Source organism: Ammodytes marinus (genome assembly GCF_949987685.1).
Source record: "Ammodytes marinus genome assembly, chromosome: 9".
Classification (NCBI taxonomy): Eukaryota; Metazoa; Chordata; class Actinopteri; order Uranoscopiformes; family Ammodytidae; genus Ammodytes; species Ammodytes marinus.
In genome coordinates, this window is record NC_137213.1 from 4,263,978 (window position 1) to 4,284,452 (window position 20,475).

General features: G+C 40.4%; 2 protein-coding genes across 6 annotated transcripts in view; one reads left to right on the forward strand and one right to left on the reverse strand.

Moving 5' to 3' along the window:
- Nucleotides 1-20,475, forward strand: part of LOC307256063 (cadherin-18-like) — a gene marked incomplete at both ends in the record, with an annotated part of 184,029 nt that overhangs the window by 102,822 nt on the left and 60,732 nt on the right. Inside the window, 2 exon segments of the mRNA XM_080034929.1 lie at nucleotides 5,058-5,245; nucleotides 17,812-18,065. Coding sequence (XP_079891055.1) covers nucleotides 5,058-5,245; nucleotides 17,812-18,065 — 442 coding nt within the window.
- The window catches only part of atg10 (ATG10 autophagy related 10 homolog), a 341,626-nt gene that overhangs the window by 46,338 nt on the left and 274,813 nt on the right, over nucleotides 1-20,475 (reverse strand). The gene's annotated exons all lie outside the window — the stretch shown is intronic.

Below are 20,475 nucleotides of genomic sequence, written 5' to 3' on the forward strand. Positions count from 1 at the left end.
CTTAAAAAAACGAAAAAACTAATTTGTTGGGTAGGCTATAGGCTATAACAGAAAATAAAGCCATTATACTTTTGTGCTTCAAGTGAAACATTAAATATAATTTTTACATAAATAATAAAGTCCTTATAAACTTTTCAAGAAGCTGGACTAGAGTGAATATTGGACAGGCTTTATAGGTCCATGACTTTTACCTGTGGGACAGCGCTTCACCTAACAGCTGGCTGCAACACCAACCTACAGTCTATTGTGCGACGGAGAGCTAGTTATCATTAGCATCAGCGTTAGTCGACATCACGGCAACAGCTGAATAATGTAACACATTACACAAGTTACACTACATGAAAACAACGGGCTGTAGACGCTAGAGTTATAATTTCGTGTAGGAAACATTGTTGAGACTGGAATTTCGTACCACAGCGGCCGTTCCATAATACAGCACTCCCTTTAGCAATGGCTGAATATAAGACCTCCCTCTGCTGTGTATCTGCGGGAGCGAGTGGCATTAATAACTTAAAAACAGTAAACGTTTAACATGATTACGGGCGTTTAGATGCTTTAATCATATGCCGAATTTATAAACAGACCATATTATTAACAATAAATTAAGTTATGTACATGTCAGAGTTACGTACATGGATACATTCATAAGTAAACATTGAATAGACAGATTTGTGAAGGGGGTTTGGCGCTGAGTGTTACATTAGCGATCCTGCAGCCAGGTGGTGTGTGTCGTGGGCAAGTGATGGAGAGAGAGAGCGGCGGGTGTGTGAGAGAAGCTTCGCTCCTGCAATAAAGGCTCCTCAAGTGTCAACAACGGCCCCCGGCTATTATTACCCGACCAGAGAACACACGGAAGGGGGTTCACCCTGACGGCGAACAGCCATCGGCCCTGGAGGGAACCATCTCCCCTGAGCCGAACAGGAGGTGGAATAAGAGATTAACGGCGATATTTTTTTTATCGCCGATAAGAGTTTTGCGTTAACGCAGCACGTTAACGCCGATAACGGCCCACCACTAATTAAAACTGAAGGCTGACTCTCCCTGTCTAGTCCTTACTCTGGGGACTGTCAGTAGTAGCCCAGTGTCAGACGATCTGAGAGCTCTGACTGGTTTGTATGGGATCAGCAGGTCAGCAATGTATTTGGGGCCTAAACCATTTAGGGCTTTATAAACCAACATCAATATTTTAAAATCAATTATTTGTGTGACAGAAAGCCAGTGTAAAGACCTAAGAACTGGGGTAATGTGATCCACTTTTTTGGTCCTAGTGAGGACTCGAGCAGCAGCGTTTTGAATTAGCTGAAGCTGTCTGATTGATTTTTTAGGAAGGCCTGCAAAGACACTATTACAGTAGTCAAGTCTACTAAAAATAAATGCATGGACAAGTTTTTCTAAGTCCTGCTGAGACAGTAGCCCTTTAATTCTTGATATATTTTTAAGGTGGTAGTAGGCTGACTTAGTAATTGATTTAATGTGTTCTTTGAAATTCAAGTCTGAATCTATGACTACTCCAAGATTTCTAGCTTGGTGTGTGCTTTCTAACATAACAGATTTAAGCTGTGCGCTGACTTTTAATTGTTCATCCCTGTTACCAAAGACAATGACTTCAGTTTTGTCGTTGTTTAATTGAAGAAAGTTTTGGCACATCCAGTCATTGATTTGTTCAATGCACTTACTTAGTGCATGGATCGGACTGTAGTCTCCTGGTGATATGGTTATGTAAATTTGTGTGTCGTCTGCATAATTATGGTAACATAATTTTTTCTTATTCATAATCTGAGCTAGTGGGAGCATGTACAGGTCCTTCTCATATAATTAGCATATTGTGATAAAGTTCAATATTTTCTGTAATGTACTGATAAACATTAGACTTTCATATATTTTAGATTCATTACACACAACTGAAGTAGTTCAAGCCTTTTATTGTTTTAATATTGATGATTTTGGCAAAAAATTTAAGAAAAACCAAAAATCCCTATATCAAAAAAATTGCATATTTCATCCGACCAATAAAAGAAAAGTGTTTTTAATACAAAAAAGTCAACCTTCAAATAATTATGTTCAGTTATGCATTTAATACTTGGTCGGGAATCTTTTTGCAGAAATGACTGCTTCAATGCGGCGTGGCATGGAGGCAATCAGCCTGTGGCACTGCTGAGGTGTTATGGAGGCCCAGGATGCTTCGATAGCGGCCTTAAGCTCATCCACAGTGTTGGGTCTGGTGTCTCTCAACTTCCTCTTCACAATATCCCACAGATTCTCTATGGGGTTCAGGTCAGGAGAGTTGGCAGGCCAATTGAGCACAGTAATACCATGGTCAGTAAACCATTTACCAGTGGTTTTGGCACTGTGAGCAGGTGCCAGGTCTTGTTGAAAAATGAAATCTTCATCTCCATAAAGCTTTTCAGCAGATGGAAGCATGAAGTGCTCCAAAATCTCCTGATAGCTAGCTGCATTGACCCTGCCTTTGATAAAACACAGTGGACCAACACCAGCAGCTGACATGGCACCCCAGACCATCACTGACTGTGGGTACTTGACACTGGACTTCAGGCATTTTGGCATTTCCTTCTCCCCAGTCTTCCTCCAGACTCTGGCACCTTGATTTCCGAATGACATGCAAAATTTGCTTTCATCCGAAAAAAGTACTTTGGACCACTGAGCAACAGTCCACTGCTGCTTCTCTGTAGCCCAGGTCAGGCGCTTCTGCCGCTGTTTCTGGTTCAAAAGTGGCTTGACCTGGGGAATGCGGCACCTGTAGCCCATTTCCTGCACACGCCTGTGCACGGTGGCTCTGGATGTTTCTACTCCAGACTCAGTCCACTGCTTCCGCAGGTCCCCCAAGGTCTGGAATCGGCCCTTCTCCACAATCCTCCTCAGGGTCCGGTCACCTCTTCTGGTTGTGCAGCGTTTTCTGCCACACTTTTTCCTTCCCACAGACATCCCACTGAGGTGCCTTGATACAGCACTCTGGGAACAGCCTATTCGCTCAGAAATGTCTTTCTGTGTCTTACCCTCTTGCTTGAGGGTGTCAATGATGGCCTTCTGGACAGCAGTCAGGTCGGCAGTCTTACCCATGATTGCGGTTTTGAGTAATGAACCAGGCTGGGAGTTTTTAAAAGCCTCAGGAATCTTTTGCAGGTGTTTAGAGTTAATTAGTTGATTCAGATGATTAGGTTAAGAGCTCGTTTAGAGTACCTTTTCATGATATGCAAATTTTTTGAGATAGGAATTTGGGGTTTTCATGAGCTGTATGCCAAAATCATCAGTATTAAAACAACAAAAGACCTGAAATATTTCAGTTGGTGTGCAATGAATCTAAAATATATGAAAGTTCAATTATTATCATTACATTATGGAAAATAATCAACTTTATCACAATATGCTAATTATATGAGAAGGACCTGTAGATGTTAAACAGAAGAGGCCCAAGAATGGAACCTTGGGGGACCCCGCATGTAATATTTGTTCTCTCGGATGTGAAATTGCCTATTGATACATAGTAGTCTCTGTCCTTTAAGTAGGATTCAAACCAGTTTAGTGCAGTTCCAGAAAGTCCAACCCAGTTTGCTAGTCGATCTAGTAATATGCTGTGGTCAACTGTGTCGAACGCAGCACTGAGATCCAATAAAACTAATACAGAGCTTTTGCCACTGTCTGTGTTTAAGTGGATGTCATTGAGGACCTTAACCAGAGCGGTCTCAGTGCTGTGGTGTTGACGAAAACCTGACTGGAAGACATCAAAGCAGTTGTTCATTGCCATGTAGTTATTTAGCTGCTGATAGACAGCTTTTTCAATGATTTTGCTTAGAAATGGTAGGTTAGATATGGGCCTATAATTGTTCATGACTGATGTATCTAGATTGTTCTTTTTTAGGAGTGGCTTGATGACTGCTGTTTTCAGGGCCTGTGGGAATACACCTGTCCGAAGGGACATGTTGACAATTTCTAGGACATCTGAGGCCATGCAGCTAAAAACCGTTTTAAAGAAACATGTGGGTAGAATGTCAAGGCAACAGGAGGAGGAATTCAGGTGTTGTATAATAAGAAGTTTGCTGACCAAGTAACCCCGATCCTGCATAGATCCCACTCAACCGAAGCGAATAGGCTTCCACCAACACTGTATAACGCAAACATTTCTCTCTTATTAAAACAAGATAGAGATGAAACTAACCCGTCCTCATATCGACCAATTTCTATCCTTAACTTGGATTTCAAAATGTTTACAAAAATTCTGGCTAATAGACTAAACAAATTTATAGAATCCATTATTCACACAGATCAGACCAGGTTCATCCCCAATAGGTTTTAATTTTTTCTCTCTGGTTGGCTCTAGTTGATTGTATGCTTTTCAGAATTGAAACTGTCATTTATTGCTTGTGAATAAATTTGGTGATGACTAGATTTAATTGAAGGGCCAAATTGCATGTGAGTTGGAACAATAAAGTGGGTATTTAAGAAGGAGAATGGCAGAAAGCCCCAAATTGGGGTAATTGAGGCATAAAGATGCATTAAAAGGCTGCTCAAATTCCTCCAGTGGTAACCTCTGAAAAATATCCTATATGCACATAGGTAATTAAGTTCAGGCACAGACAATATGGTTATGGTCAGGCATACAAAAGCATTGGTTAGGGTTAGGCACAGACAATGTGGTTATGGTCAGGCATAAAAAAGCATTGGTTAGCAAGCTCCAGCCTCCGGCCTCCAGCAGCAAGCTCCAGCCCCAGGCTTCCAGCAGCAAGCTCCAGCCCCAGGCTTCCAGCAACAAGCTCCAGCCCCAGGCTTCCAGCAACAAGCTTCAGGTCCCGGGCCCCAGCAACCAGCACGCTAGCCACCAGCCCCAGCACGCTAGCTACCAGCTCCAGAAGGCGCCCAACCAACCGCAGGAGCCCCAGCATGCTAGCTACCTGCCCCAGAAGGTGCCCCAGCAACCTCAAGCACCCCAGCATGTTAGCTACCAGCCCCAGCTATAGCGGTGCAATCCTTTAGTGTATCTGGCCCTATATATTTAAAAGAAATTCGGATAACTTTCATTTAAATGTGTGGTTCCTTTCCAGGGAGCTACCAGCTGTACGTCCCAGAGTTGGCCCCAGTAGGGAAGGCAGTGGGTCGGATCAGAGCCAGCGATGAGGATGAGGGGCTGAACGCTGACATGACCTACAGCATCACTAACACAGAGGCAGCCGCCATCTTTACCATCACCACTGACGCTGATCGCAGGGAGGGGATCATCTCACTCAAGCAGGTAGGAACCAGCGAGATCACAACACACACACAAACACACACACACACACACACACACACACACTTAGGAAGGACATATAGGATGTGTTCCAAATTGCATACTCTTTATTTTTACTATTCTACAAACTATAGCTGATCATAAAAAAAACCTAAGTAGTCATACAATTGGGACATACTTTTACTTATTTAATTCATCATAACATTTCACCTTGATCTTGCCTCTTACTTTCATATCCATCTCAGCCCTGATTATTTTCATACAGAGGCTCCGTCAATGCGATGTCACTTTGCACTTGATTGTGGGTCAGAATCGCCCAGATAACATGCTGATTTCAAAACTAAAAATCTCGACTGGATGTAGTAGGCATCCTTGTATTTTTAAGCATGCTAAATCTGACCACAAGAATTGGGACATCCTAAAACTTTTTTTAACCATACTAAATAGTAGGTAGGTATGGGTATTGGAATGCAGGGAATGTGTTTCAAGTGCAAGCTGCAATTTCAAGTGGCTGTGTGGGACACTGTAATATAATAAAAGGGATTAAGAACTGGATGGAGTTTTCTTTTGTGGCTTGTACCTTTGATGTAGTCTTACACAGCTGTCATGGCAGCCCCGCTCAGATGGATGGATCATCCTTTAACCAATTGATGACTATGGCACCTGTGAAAAACGCCTCTTAAACCCTATGGCAATCTAGGATACATATCCTTATCTCCTGAGGGTTTTCTGAAAACCAAAACCTTAATATCTACCGTACTTTTCGGACTATAAGCCGCAACTTTTCCCCAATTTTTCGACCCAGTTATTACACAGCACAGTATATGTTCTGTAGCTACTAGGGATGGGCGTTAGTAATCGAGTACTATACTCCTCGTTTCAAATGAACTCGATTGGTGGATGAGGAAAATAGTTTTTTTTTTTTTTTTGTGTTTGTAGCCTTTAGGCCGGCCGGCGGGCCGCCCCTATTTTAAAATGTTATATACAGGTGAAACTCGAAAAATTAGAATATCGTGCAAAAGTTCATTTATTTCAGTAATTCAACCTAAATGGTGAAACTAATATATTATATAGACTCGTTACATTCAAAGTGAGATATTTCAAGCCTTTATTTGTTATAATTGTGATTATTATGGCTTACAGCTTATGAAAACCCCAAATTCAAAATCTCAGAAAATTAGAATATTACATAAAATCAATAAAAAAAGGATTTTAAATACAGAAATGTCGGCCCTCTATAAAGCATAATCATGCATATGTACTAAGTACTTGGTTTGGGCCCCTTTTGCACAAATTATTGCCTAAATGCGGTGTGGCATGGATGCTATCAGTCTGTGGCACTGCTGAGGTGTTATGGAAGCCCAGGTTGCTTTGATAGTGGCCTTCAGCTCGTCTGTATTGTTGGGTCTGGTGTGTATCATCTTCCTCTTGACAATAATCCATAGTTTCTCTATTGGGTTCAGGTCAGGAAAGTTGTCTGGGCAATCAACACAGTAATACCATGGTCAGTCAACCAGTTACTTGTGGTTTTGGCACTGTGGACAGGTGTCAAGTCTTGCTGGAAAAAGTAATTCAGCATCTCCATAAAGCTTGTCAACAGACAGAAGCATGAAGTGCTCTAAAATCTCCTGGTAGACAGCTGTGGTGACTTTGGACTTGATAACACAGTGGACCAACACCATCAGATGACATGGTGCCTCATATCATCACTGACTGTTGAAACTTGACAGTGGTCTTCAAGCCCCTTGGATTTTGTGCCCCTCCACTCTTCCTCTAGACTGTGGAACCTTGATTTCCAAATGAAACGCAACATTTAATTTGGATCAGTGATGATTTGAGGTATCATGTCATCTGCTGCTGTTGGTCCACTGTGTTATCAAGTCCAAAGTCACCACAGCCATCTACCAGAAGATTTTAGAGCACTTCATGCTTCTGTCTGTTGACAAGCTTTATGGAGATGACAATTTCCATTTCCAGCTAGACTTGGCACCTGCCCACGGTACCATAAACCACTGGTAACTGGTTGACTGACCATGGTATTACTGTGCATGAATGGCCAGACAACTCTCCTGACCTGAACTCCATAGAGAAACTATGGACTATTGTCAAGAGGAAGATGATACACACCAGACCCAACAATACAGACGAGCTGAAGGCCACATCAAAGCAACCTGGGCTTCCATAACACCTCAGCAGTGCCACAGGCTGATAGCATCCATGCCACGCCGCATTTAGGCAATAATTCATGCAAAAGGGGCCCAAACCAAGTACTTAGTACATATGCATGATTATACTTTCTAGAGGGCCGACATGTCTGTATTTAAAATCCTTTTTTTATTGATTTTATGTAATATTAAAATTTTCTGAGATTTTGAATTTGGGGTTTTTATAAACTGTAAGCCATAATAATCACAATTATAAAAAATAAAGGCTTCACATATCTCACTTTGTATGTAATGAGTCTGTATAAGATATTATTTTCACCTATAAAGTTGAATTACTGAAATAAATGAACTTTTGCACGATATTCTAATTTTTCGAGTTTCACCTGTACTTGTACAAAATGGATAAAATAAAGTTTAACAACATTAAATATTTTGATTAGGGCTGTCAAACGATTAAAATTTTTAATCAGATTAATCACAGGATTCTGTGGATTAATCACGTTTAATCACGATTAATTCTACCATTCGAAATAGGCCCAAAAATAAAAATAAAAATCTGTATATTGTTGTATGAATTGAAAGATAAAGGACATACATTTAAATGTAGTTTTTTTATTAATTGAACATCCAAATGATGGCATAAATACTGCAAATAAATTATAATCAACTAAAACATATGCTACCACATCATACTTCAATTTGGCTGTCTCTATTCCTATGTATTTGAGCAAATATAGCATAGGCTATCATAATAATGGCATTGGTGAATCCATGGTTTTGCATTCCTGAATACAACCTGATTGCTGTTTGTGCGTGTGTGTAGTTCATAAATTAGTGTTTGATATCTCTTACAGTGTGTTAAGATGTTTTATTCAGTGTGGATAACTGTCAGTTAGGGCCGTGACGTCAGTCGGCCGGAGAGTCTGTTTAGTAAGTTTCCTTTCTCTTCTCCCTCGGTCAGATGTGCATGTTGCCGCAGTAATCGATCATTCCACATGTGAAATGTGTTTATTTGAGTTTATGTGAATCACCCGTGTGTGAATAAGTAGCCTACATGCAGTCCCGATTGCTGTTATGAGTTAGTTAGGCTATAGTTTATGCATGTTATTAACGGCCACGATTCGCGGGTCGCAACAGCTGTTGTAACGTCTCCTCACGAGTCACGAGCGGAGTTTAAGCCTGTGTTTCTTTTCCTGCGATCTATGCTGCTGTGTCTGTGAAAGAAGGAAAATAAAGAGCGGATAAACCATACTCCTCCTCTCCTCGTCTCATGCTTATAGTCTGACGTTTTTGGCCACAAGTGGTGTTCTGGCCGACACCTCTGAAGTGAAACCTGTGATACAAGCAGATCAGCGCGGTACCGGTACATCCACTAGTTTCCTCCGCTACAGTGTGTGTTTGTGTGTAGCCGACGTTATGTTGTCACGTATTAATCACACACACCTCTGAAAACTGCAGACGTTTGTTTCCTCCCGTGAACGGAGCAGAATGTTTCTCCTGTTGCTTCCGACAGCAACTGCCAGCCGCGACACAGACGTGGCCGTTAGCAGCAGTTATAGGTCTGTGGTTAGGCTACTAGTTTAAAACACAGACTAGCTGCTGCTATGTTTGGCCGCGCGCAGCTACTGATCCTGGGCCAGCACGGGGCGGATCATTCTGCACATGCGTTAAATGCGTTAAAAAAATTAACGCCGTTAATTCCAGAAATTAATCACCCTGCGTTAACGCGTTAATTTTGCAAACTGCAATAAACTGAGCGTTGTGTCAAAAAGCAACTGCAAATAACTGCCACCGCAAGCGCAGCCTGTGTTCTCCACAGCACCGCGTAGCTGAACACGGTCTCTCCTTTCTCCAGAACATTGTCAGGAATATAATTGTCCAATTATTTCAAAGCAGATGATAAAATTACGTTTATAAAAAGGGGAGATGACACCTGTTACTCTCAATTAGTAATGAGTAGCCTAGACTCCAGGTGAGCATGCAAGGTGCTCTCCGCTTGGAAAGAAAAGTAAAGAAGAAGCAAGGCTTACTTCAGGCACATTCGCTCCGAGCGAACAACAGTTAAGAAGCCTTCAATAGGGAATATGGGGATAAGATTCAAAAACCGACCGGTGTAACGTTCCGTTAATGAGGAATTAGTCGCGGTAATTATTCACGGACACGGAGTGAGCATTACGCGGTTGGATATACAACTATCTGCTTTGGTGAGTTATGTATATGTATTTAAATTGTAGGACAATCATTTAATATTATTTGCTGCCCTTCTTATTTTAAATGGTGACTTAGGCAATTTTTTGTTACAACTACAGCCCATGCTTTTTTTCTCTTTTTTTCTCCCCAACGCAGACCTACTCGATCGGATTAAATTGTGGCCCGCTTATTTAATGACTTTCAGTGAGGAAAATGTGTTTTAAACTTGTGGGAATAAATCCTTAATATCATATGGCAACTGTGACTGTTTGACATAAGCATTGAGCGCTTTATTGCGGTCAACCGTTGTTCTGTAGACAGATGCGTCGCGTCCTAAAAATAGAAAAAAGTTTAACGAGGAATCGATTGATCCTCGAGGAATGCAAGCGATCACACGAGTAGCGAAAACACTCGTGCCCATCCCTAATAGCTACTATTGCACAAAATGGTAACACTTACGTACGTTATGCAAATATGCAACTTGTTTGTTGAAATGTGGGAGCTTCCTCAAGCAGCCATCTCTTTCCCGACAATCCCCTCTGTGCACAAACTTACATATGGTAATTAAACATTATAACACCTGCGGCTTATTGTCCAGTGCGGCATATAGTACGGAAAGTACGGTACTCAGGTTTGATGGTTTAAATTTGAACAATATGTTCTTGCTTCCTGCTAGATAAAAAACCTAAATACATTTTCCAAATAGTATTGCATAATTTGATTCGTAATTGTATCATAACAATCTGATAAACATTTTTTACATTGTTTTAATAATGACAAATGTAAAGCCATAGCATTGATTTCCTCTAAAACCTATTTCACTGTCCTTTTTCTGGACTTCACATGGTTTACTTCCTTTTTGACTGTCTCCCCTCCATTCTCTTTATAATCAAAACTGAGAATTCATATGACTTCAATCACAGGGAACGCCTGTCAGTCAGAAATGAGAGATAAATGTTCTGGACCTTAGGTGTCCCACATTAGGGCAACTCACCCTATAGATTTCCAAAGCAGAATTCTACATTACTTCAGTAGCCTATTTCAAAGCATGTGGCGGAACCATGAGATTCTTTAAATGTCAAGAGATTTCCAGCAATGTATTCGTTTGGTCAACAAAGTTATAATTTTGTCATGGATATGTAGCCTATTTTCTCAAGCCTATTTTCAGATACCACTATATGAAGGCCCCATGAAACTCTTCTCTTTCGTTCTTTCTTTGTTTTTGTCGAAATAGGAACCAAAATGAGCTAACTTTAGAGATTATAAAACATAATGCAATCGACAATCAAAAATCCAAATTGAATAGGCTATACGATGGATAGATTTACTGTAGGCCTAAATGGCCTACAGGCCTATACTTTATTAATTCTCAAAGGGAAATGTAAGTGTCCCCGCAGCAGTAATAATGTAAACAGTCTGCACGTTACATTTGCTTTAATCTGTTGTCCAGGTGAAGGTCCAGGTGTTTGTAGCCTTCCATCAACTCAACCTCTTCTCCCAGAATGGAGATTGAGCTTAGTCCTCCTGAAATTCAGCTAACACAACTGTCCACTGTCCAACTGTCCTTGTACACTGTCCCTTGAGCTGCCTACAGAACTGAAACACCCTACATCTGCTGGATCATCTGAATATTTGATTAAAATAGGCCCATGTGAAAATGACAGGTGTTAATTGAGGGATGTGAAATACAAAGGCATTTTGAACAAAACAGGCTAGAATCATGGGACCAACTGTTATAAAGAGATTTTAACCTTATCATGCAGATTAAATCAGGGCGCTGTCAAGGCTTCCTCTCCCAATGCCACACCACAGGTCCAGCGCGATACACAGGCGTAATGTCTCTCCCAGTATGAAAAGAACAAGAATAAATCTCTTGTCTTATCATGCCAAGTGTGTGGTGGACAAACCGCCGTCAAAACCACTTAAATATTAAGAAGGGGGACAATATAAAGAGTCAACTACATATGCAGAAAATAATAAACGCTGATTAGCCCTTCATCTCTTAAAATGTGCATGAATTAAGCAATCTTCAAACTACTCCCATTTGAATTACTGGCCTACTTCTTCAACAACATTTCATATCATTAACTAGAAGAGAACAACCAAATCTATCCTAGGCTACTGTATGTCAGGGTAGAAGATGTGACACACACACACACACACACACACACACACTGTAGTTTAAAAAGCTTATAAGGAATGCGCCCAGAATTCACGGCAGACAGTCGGTCTGATAGGAGTCGAACGCGGCAACCTAGCCCTAAAGGATGATGGGTAATGAAGTATTACGTAGCAACAGGGCTAAATAGGCTTACGTCGGCAAACCATCCTTATAACTAACAAAATAGAGATCTGATGCTTCCAATAAACGAATATTATGATATTCTGATGTATTTCTCGCTAGAAAAGTTGTCAAGACATATGTTTATGCCCTTACTAGCTAATTTGTGAAGTCTTTGTGTCAAAAAAACTGATTGTCCAAAGGTTAACCCATCTCAATATTGAGTTAACAAGGCCATTTTTTAACTGTGAAACGCTGTTGGTTCTATAACCTATTCATATTGTTTCATATTATTCCGTTCGTCCTTTTCTCAAGTTTACTGGCGTGTTGTTTTTTGGAAAAACGGTTGGAGTGAGCGCTCTTCTCAGCTGTGTGTGTGAATAACATCTTTGAGTGCAATCTCTGCTATCAACAAATGCACGTTGTTCAAGCAGCTGATCAAAGATAAACAAACCTTGCGATGTCCAGAATAATATTCGTGATAACCATCAAACTAAATCGTACACATTCACTGAGTGAAGATTGTGAAAGTATGACACACATTTCTCGCCAACAGTGTTGTCAAAAACCCATTTAATAACTTATAAATCTTTTAAAAATCTGAATAAAAACTGTGACAATGGCGGCCACAGCTTGGATTTTATTTTCGCCGGGAGAAACTTGAAAGTCACGTGACATGTACGCTGTCCAATAGAAATGAATAGTGCCCGGGGTGGCATTACATTGTAGTGAATTGAACCCCCAATCCGTCTTCAGACGGCGGCAAAGTCTGATTTCACGTCAGTGACGGACGGTAAGAGGCCCTGGCCCACAGTTGCACTTTGACGTTCTAGGAGTGAGACTGTGTTGACTAAACACACTGCTGTTGTTTCAGGGACCAGGGTGTGCGGTGATTGGACGTCACATGTCTACAGTGCTACACAAAACAATACATTGGGATTATTCTGATTGCCAGCAGAAGGCACAGGGCAAGTTAAAGCAGCTGAGCACACAAAGCGTGTTTCCTTTTCATTTCAAATGAGTTGACAAATTTGCTGTGTGATTTGTTTTTCCATTCACAAATTGTGTTTGCCTAAAAAAGAAAAAGTAATTGTAAGAAGCAGAAAAAAAGTTGTTGATCTGACTTTGTGCTATAGGATTGTAAAACTATGGAGCTACTCATATAAGAAGCAACGGCAGCAGTTTTATCAGGTGCAAAAATCATAAAGTGCCTTCACAGTCCTTTCTCTGTTCATATTTTCTGAAGGGAACTGTACAAGAAATTAAATTGTGTGAAATCCAGCATGCATGGCCACTACTGCTAGCTACAGTGCAGCTGAAATTCTTTGAGACGGGGTAGAGTGTGTCTGATTTGCCTCCGCAGCCTTTGAACTGCGGCAACAAGAAAAACCTGTGCTCAGCAAGATTGAGTGTCACTTTCTTTTTCAGAGCCACAATTGAAAAGTGTTTTTGATTTTTACTTTGTGCCTTTTCTCCAGCCGCTCAAATACCTGAGAACAGAGGCCTGTTTCAGGTAGCTGGTTTTGAGGCAACCCAGAGTTTGTTCGCTCTGAGTTAGTGGCTCTGGTGCTGTGTCTGAAATCGCGCACTTCTGTACTTACACTTACTTTTTTGAGTGCACTTTGTGCAAAACCGGAGAGTGTGCCAAAATGCAGTGCACTGTAAGTTCCTCGGTCGTGCACTCAAAACGGTCTAAAACTTGAGTGTGGAGCGATGGACACTTTCCACACTCAACGGCCGCCATCTTGCCTACGTAGCGGAGAGGACTCCTCTATTTTGATTAAAATCAAAATAGAGGAGCTTGAAGCAACTGTGGAGACGGACGCGCTCTACAAAAGTTAAATTACACATTTGTTTAGTTTTTCTGTACAACTACACTGTTTTAGACTGTATCCGACCGTTTAAAAAAAAAATACCACCGAAGAAGAACCTTCAAAATGCAAAGTCATTTCCGGTAGGTGCGCGACGGCAGTTTGGACAGTGCACTGTAGAAATGAGAGCACTGCGTCTATAAGGGCAGGCCACAGTACTGTATCTGCTGTCACTTTGGTCTTAGACAACATTGTTACAGCTATCGATAAAAAAATGCACTGTGCAGCACTTTTTGTTGATCTGTCAAAAGCTTTTGATACTTTAGATCACCATTTGCTTTTAGAGAGGCTGCATGAAATTGGTTTTGATTATTCTACATGTAGCTGGTTTAGGGACTATCTCTCTGATAGACAGCAGTCAGTTAAGCTGGGAAGCTACCAAACTGAGTTTTTAACAGTTACAAATGGTGTTCCGCAGGGCTCAATTTTAGGTCCAGTCCTATTCACAATTTACATCAATAACATTGTTTCATCACTACAAAACTGCCATGCCCATTTGTATGCGGACGACACTGTACTGTATTGCATTTCTGATTCAGTGCAACAATCTGTTCAGAACCTACAGAACTCTTTTAACACCCTGCAGAACTGTCTAGTGGATCTCAGGCTTGTCCTTAATATAGAAAAAACAAAATATATGTGCTTTTCCAGAGCAAGAATTACACATTTTAATGATCTTATTATTCACACAAATAATGGATCTCATATTGAAAGAGTCACTGAATATAAATATCTTGGCATCTGGATAGATGAAAAACTCTCTTTTACATTTCACATAAAAAATCTTGTCTGTCGTCTCCGACAAAAGATTGGCTATTTTTATAGGAATAAAGCCACCTTCCCGTTGTTCAGTAGGAAAAGGATTATTGAGGCAGTTTTTATGTCTGTCCTTGATTACGGTGATGTGGTTTATCGGCATGCATCTCGTTCATGCCTTAAACTCCTAGACTCTGTATTTCACTCTGCTTTGAGATTCATTACAGGAGATGCTTATGATACACACCATTGTGTTTTATATGAAAAGGTTGGGTGGTCCTCCCTTAAGGAGAGACGTGATGCACATTGGCATATTTTTATATATAAAGCTCTGACTGGAAAGCTACCACTATATTTGACAGAAATGCTGCTTATTTCAGATGGGCTTTATCAAACCCGCTCAACTGACATGCTCATGTTATATGTCCCCTATGCCCGGTCTGAGCTTGGTAAAACCGCTTTTAGCCATAGTGCCCCTGACTCCTGGAACAGCCTACAACATACAATTAAAATAAATACACTCATAACTGTTAACCAATTTAAAATTATTATTTTGAATCAGCCCCTCTACACTTGTAACTGTTTTAATTAGGCTATTATGTCTCTCATTCAATTGATCTGAATGTTTTAAATTGTTGTTGTCTGTGTGTGTGTGTGTGTGTGTGTGTGTAAACTTGTTATGTATTCTCATTGTATATTGTGTATCTGTACAAACTCGACGTCATTGTAAAAGAGGGTCACCCCTCAATTGATCTTTCGAGGTTAAATAAAGGAAAATGAAATAAGTAAGTGTACTGTAGGGATAATAAAGTGCACTCAATGTAAGTGCACTTACGTGAGTGCGCGATTTCAGACACAGCATGGGTTTTCCGTTTCAGGTAGCAGGTTCAGCGCAGCCGAGTCAGTTACTGCGGCAACATACGCTGTGGGTCTAACCTGCTCTGGAGGTGGTTAGACCTACCCTGAGTTTGTTTTCACTTTACGCTGCAGCTCCGACTGAAGAAAGAGTGTCACTGTCACACGCGTCCCTGTACAGTTTGAAGCAAAATCACTCCATAGAAATCTCCATCGGGATGTTTTTATAATTTCCTGATGATTTTACATTTGACCGATCATTTATCTGATCAGTAGCCTTGTTCTCAGCCCTCGGTCCGTTCATATAAGCGGCCACGTTACACATCGTGACATGCTCTACATTCAGATTAATAAACCTATTTGTATTGTATGCTTTTTAACGTCTGTGCCACTGAACAGATTTATGTCAGGTGGATTCATGTAACGCTGCGGCTGCACGCGATCGTTACTGTTCACTTGTGCGATCCTAAAGTCACAGACGAGCCTCGTTAAATAGCCTAATATGAATATAAAAATTATATAATAATTTAAACTGTGATCACTTGAGGAAAATGGATCTGGTAATAAATCAATCAGGCTCTTCAATGGAAACTGTCACCTAATGTGTCTGTTTACTGCACAGTATTAGGCCATAGCTTTCCAACATATTATCCAGCGAATATAAAACACTGTCAGCAATGCTGTGCCGCGGCAGCTTTATACTTTACTGCTGATATGCGTAACTTTTTAAAATAGACTATGGCTTCTCATAAGGAAGCGAAATTATTCTCTTGACAAAAGATGTTTGCTCAGTTTTTTTCTGAATTGCCGAGGAGATTAGATCAGAGTTATGAGACAATATACCCGTTAATTCTTCTCCATACCATAAACTCATTCGTTAATATTTCTAACTCTAGTGGGAGGAGCGGAGATTTTTTTTTCTTTTTTGAGAAGTGGAGAAGTGGGAGGATCAAGCATTTGTTTCTTCTGTTTCCATGGTGAATCATGTTATCAGCGATCCATTGACAATGGCTTTTACGCACGCGATCAACCTAGAGTGAACACGCTCAGAGTTGATTTACCCAACGCTGATCCACTGTTCTGAAACCGAAAACCCAGAGTTGCTGAGTTGACCAACTCAGAGCGCAGGATTAAACTCAGAGTATGTAAAACCAGCTACCTGAAACAGGCCTCAGAGGAGGGCTCTGTGGAGGAGTCCATCATTGTTTAGCCTTTTATTTATTTATTTTTTTAAGGTGCTGTAAGCGGAATGGTTCTTTTAGCTAACTTCCTGTCAGTTACTGCAGTTAGCAGTCCCCTCGCTCGTCCCTACGTCACCACATTAATGCACTGCGGTCTTCAAGCAACGAGTTATCTAGCATCATCTCAGATCCATAAGTGTGACAAAACATGATAAAAACCATCAAAACAGACATTGGGAAGGATTTTTACCTGCTCCGCCATTGTAGGCGCATAAACATTCACCCATCTGTTGCTCTGGCGTGCACCGGCAGTCAGACCATGAGTGAGACGGGTGTCGGTTTGTAGCGCTCTCTCTTGTGATTGGATAAAAATGTCGGGATCCTCCAATAAGTTTATTTGCCGATTACATGCAGAGCAGCTGACTGAGAGATCGGCTTTATAGAACGCGCACTTTATGTAAGTGATCACTGTAAAAATAAAGAGTGATTTAACACTTATATTAACATAAATAAACCGCTTACTTCACCTTTAAGTTTGCTTTGTCAGCATGTTGTAACACCTTGAATTCTAAGGATCTATTTAGTGAAGAATTATCGATGTGTGTACTGAAGCTTCCGTTATTGTGAATCTTTATTTTCTTGAGGCCATTGATGGTTGGAGATTACCATTGCCAAAGCACTAGAGAAAAATTAAAGCTCTAATAATTCTAGCAAAGCAGTACGGTTCAGTTTGGTAGAGTATGTTTTTGTATGGAACAGTAACCGTAGATTTATCAGTAATCTCATCATTCCAATGATGGATCCTTTCACACAGCTTTCAGTCTTTGTTTTACTTGATCCCCACTAGAGCCAGTTTGAATGTAATGTATGTAGTGATGTTTTTTTTATTCTTATAATTATTATGAAGTTAAAGGAAACATTAAAGCCATGTATACAGTAGTTACGGTTAAGAAACCCCTTAGAAAATAACTTTCCACGACTAGGATTCCTTAGGACTTTGAGTATGTTTTGTATTACATATTCATGAGACAAGGACAGTTGAACTAGTTTATGTTGCAATTTTTGGAAGGTCAGGTTATATGATGCCTGGATTAATGCTGTCACCTGCTCTGATCTGTCACCTGCACCTGAGTATAGAAGGGTGTTACATTAGTCTAGGATGATTATTTCAAAATGCAATTTTCAATGTGATATTAATTTGTCACCATTAAAGGGATCATCTGTATGATGTGGCCTTAGTAGGATAATTGTCCTTCATGTCTCCTCCCAGCCTCTGAACTACGAGAAGAGGAAAGTCCACACAGTGAACATCCAAGGCTCCAACACTCACCCAGATCCTCGCTTCTCTCACCTGGGAGCCTTCAAAGACTCCACGTCTGTGCGAGTGATTGTTGGTGATGTGGACGAGCCCCCACTCTTCTCCATGGAATACTACATTATGGATGTGTATGAAAACTCACCTGCTGGCACCCAGGTCGGCACGGTTACTGCTGCGGACTCGGACAGTACCAACAGCGCTGTCAGGTAAAGATACAGTCAATGATAAGATGTATGTGAAAGTGTCTTGCATGTGTATACCATAGACATTATATATGGATAGACGCCGCGTTGGCCGCTACTGCCTATTGGCGCTGACGAGAAATGCGGGCGCCATCTTGGACCGGTCACACGTTCCACTCAGTGCAGTCTGTTTGACAGGTGCAATGAACTGTCAGCGCATGTAATTAATCATATCTCATTAAATACCAAACTGATTTTCACGCGGTTTTCTTTGCTGCAAAGATCATACATGTAGCTAAGATACAGGGCACACGTTTCGACGTGTTTTAATATTCATAGTGGACTTAACAGTCATAGAAGATTCTGATATGATATAAGTAACCTGACGTCCGAGATCAAATCTAGGAACATCCCACGAAAAGGGGGAAAACGGAGACATTTCCAGTTTGACTAGCAATCTGATTGAAAAACCTAATGAGGTGTCAACAAAACGGGAACAGGTAGTTGTTTCTGTTTAGCCAGGGACAGGCAACCAACAATAGGGACGTCTGGTCACCTTTATGATAGCCTATGTCAGTGGTGTCAAACATACGGCCCGCGGGCCGGATGCGGCCCGCGAGATGATTGAATCCGGCCCGCGACTTGTAGAGCACACGTTTATGAGCATTTCAAAAAAAAAAGTAAGTCTCTAGCCCATTCCTGTGAGGAGATATGAATTTTTAAAGAAATAACCAAAATGCTCACTCCAGCCGCTAGGGGGCAGCCTAAATAAAAAAAAAGCACATTTTAGCAACGTGGGAAATGGTAAATGGCAATCTTGCTTCACCGCTATTAATGTTTCCTCCAGTGCTTTATGGCAAAGTAAAAACCAAAAAAATAAAAAATAAATAAAACAATTTTTATTTTTAGTGCTGAACAATTAATGTACTAGCAAGCGCGATATGTCCGCGGCTCTGCACGTGCGAAACGAGCAGGAGCATGCTAGTGTAGGCCTACAAGATTTATTTCCTAATTTTCCATGCTGCTTTATTTTTATGTTTTAAATTGGGAAAAACGAATTCCAAAACAACCAATAACCTCTGTATTTAAAAATAAATCAAAACAGTAGAAGTTGCACTTTTATTAAATTTTATTTTGTACTGTCTGCATGTTTGCACAAAATGTGTCCCTGTACATATAGTAAACAAAATTGGACAACTGTAACGTCAGTGCCTGTTGTATTTGTGTATTCAAATAAACAGTTGTTTATTTCATTAGTGCGTATTGGCATCTTTGAGCAAAATACCCCCCAAATTTTTGCTGCGGCGCTGCGCGCCGCACCTCCTATTCCCATGGCCAGCAGCAACCTTTACTAAGACATTTCCTGGGGGGTACAGAGATCCCTTGTGATCCGTGATAATGTAGGTTACAAATGTAGACTGAGTGATAAAGCATATTACTGAAAAACAAAGCTAGAGATTTGGAGTTGATGTACGTTATTTTGCCATTATTGTACTGGTCCGGCCCACTTGAGATCAGAGAGGCTGTATGTGGCCCTCGAACCAAAATGAGTTTGACACCCCTGGCCTATGTGATGTAGGCTATGATCGGTATTTTGCAAATCACACCCTATATAAATATGATAGAGAAGCAGAAACAGATAGGGGCAGTAAAGTCAGCTATTTTAATAAGTTAACAATGTATGATTAGGCTATATATAAATATATTTATTAATTTACAGTGACGAGCATACGCAAAGACAATCACAGGGATAACAAACAGAGAACATAAATAAAATAGGATAAAATATATTAATTTAAATAAAGTAGGCCTATACAAAATACAAAAAAAGAGCAAGAATAAAATACTAAATGAACAATGAATTCAGCTAAAACAGTTACAGTCAGATGTGTAAAATTCAGAAATCATAGATTCAAATAAACCAAGAGTAGGAAGAGCAGTCATTTTTAAGTTGCTCTGCAGAGCATTCCATGAATTAGGGGCACTACAGGAAAAGGCAGTTATTCCTAAACTGGAGTTGGTTGTCCAATGTTCTATACTAGGGGGGGAATACCAAGTTCAGTCTAGTCTCGAGTTGGTTCCTCAGACACAGACAGGAAATCAATGCGTGCCTGTTTTAGCTGAATTCATTGTTCATTTAGTATTTTATTCTTGCTCTTTTTTTGTATTTTGTATAGGCCTACTTTATTTAAATTAATATATTTTATCCTATTTTATTTATGTTCTCTGTTTGTTATCCCTGTGATTGTCTTTGCGTATGCTCGTCACTGTAAATTAATAAATATATTTATATATAGCCTAATCATACATTGTTAACTTATTAAAATAGCTGACTTTACTGCCCCTATCTGTTTCTGCTTCTCTATCATATTTATAGGGTGTGATTTGCAAAATACCGATCATAGCCTACATCACATAGGCTATCATAAAGGTG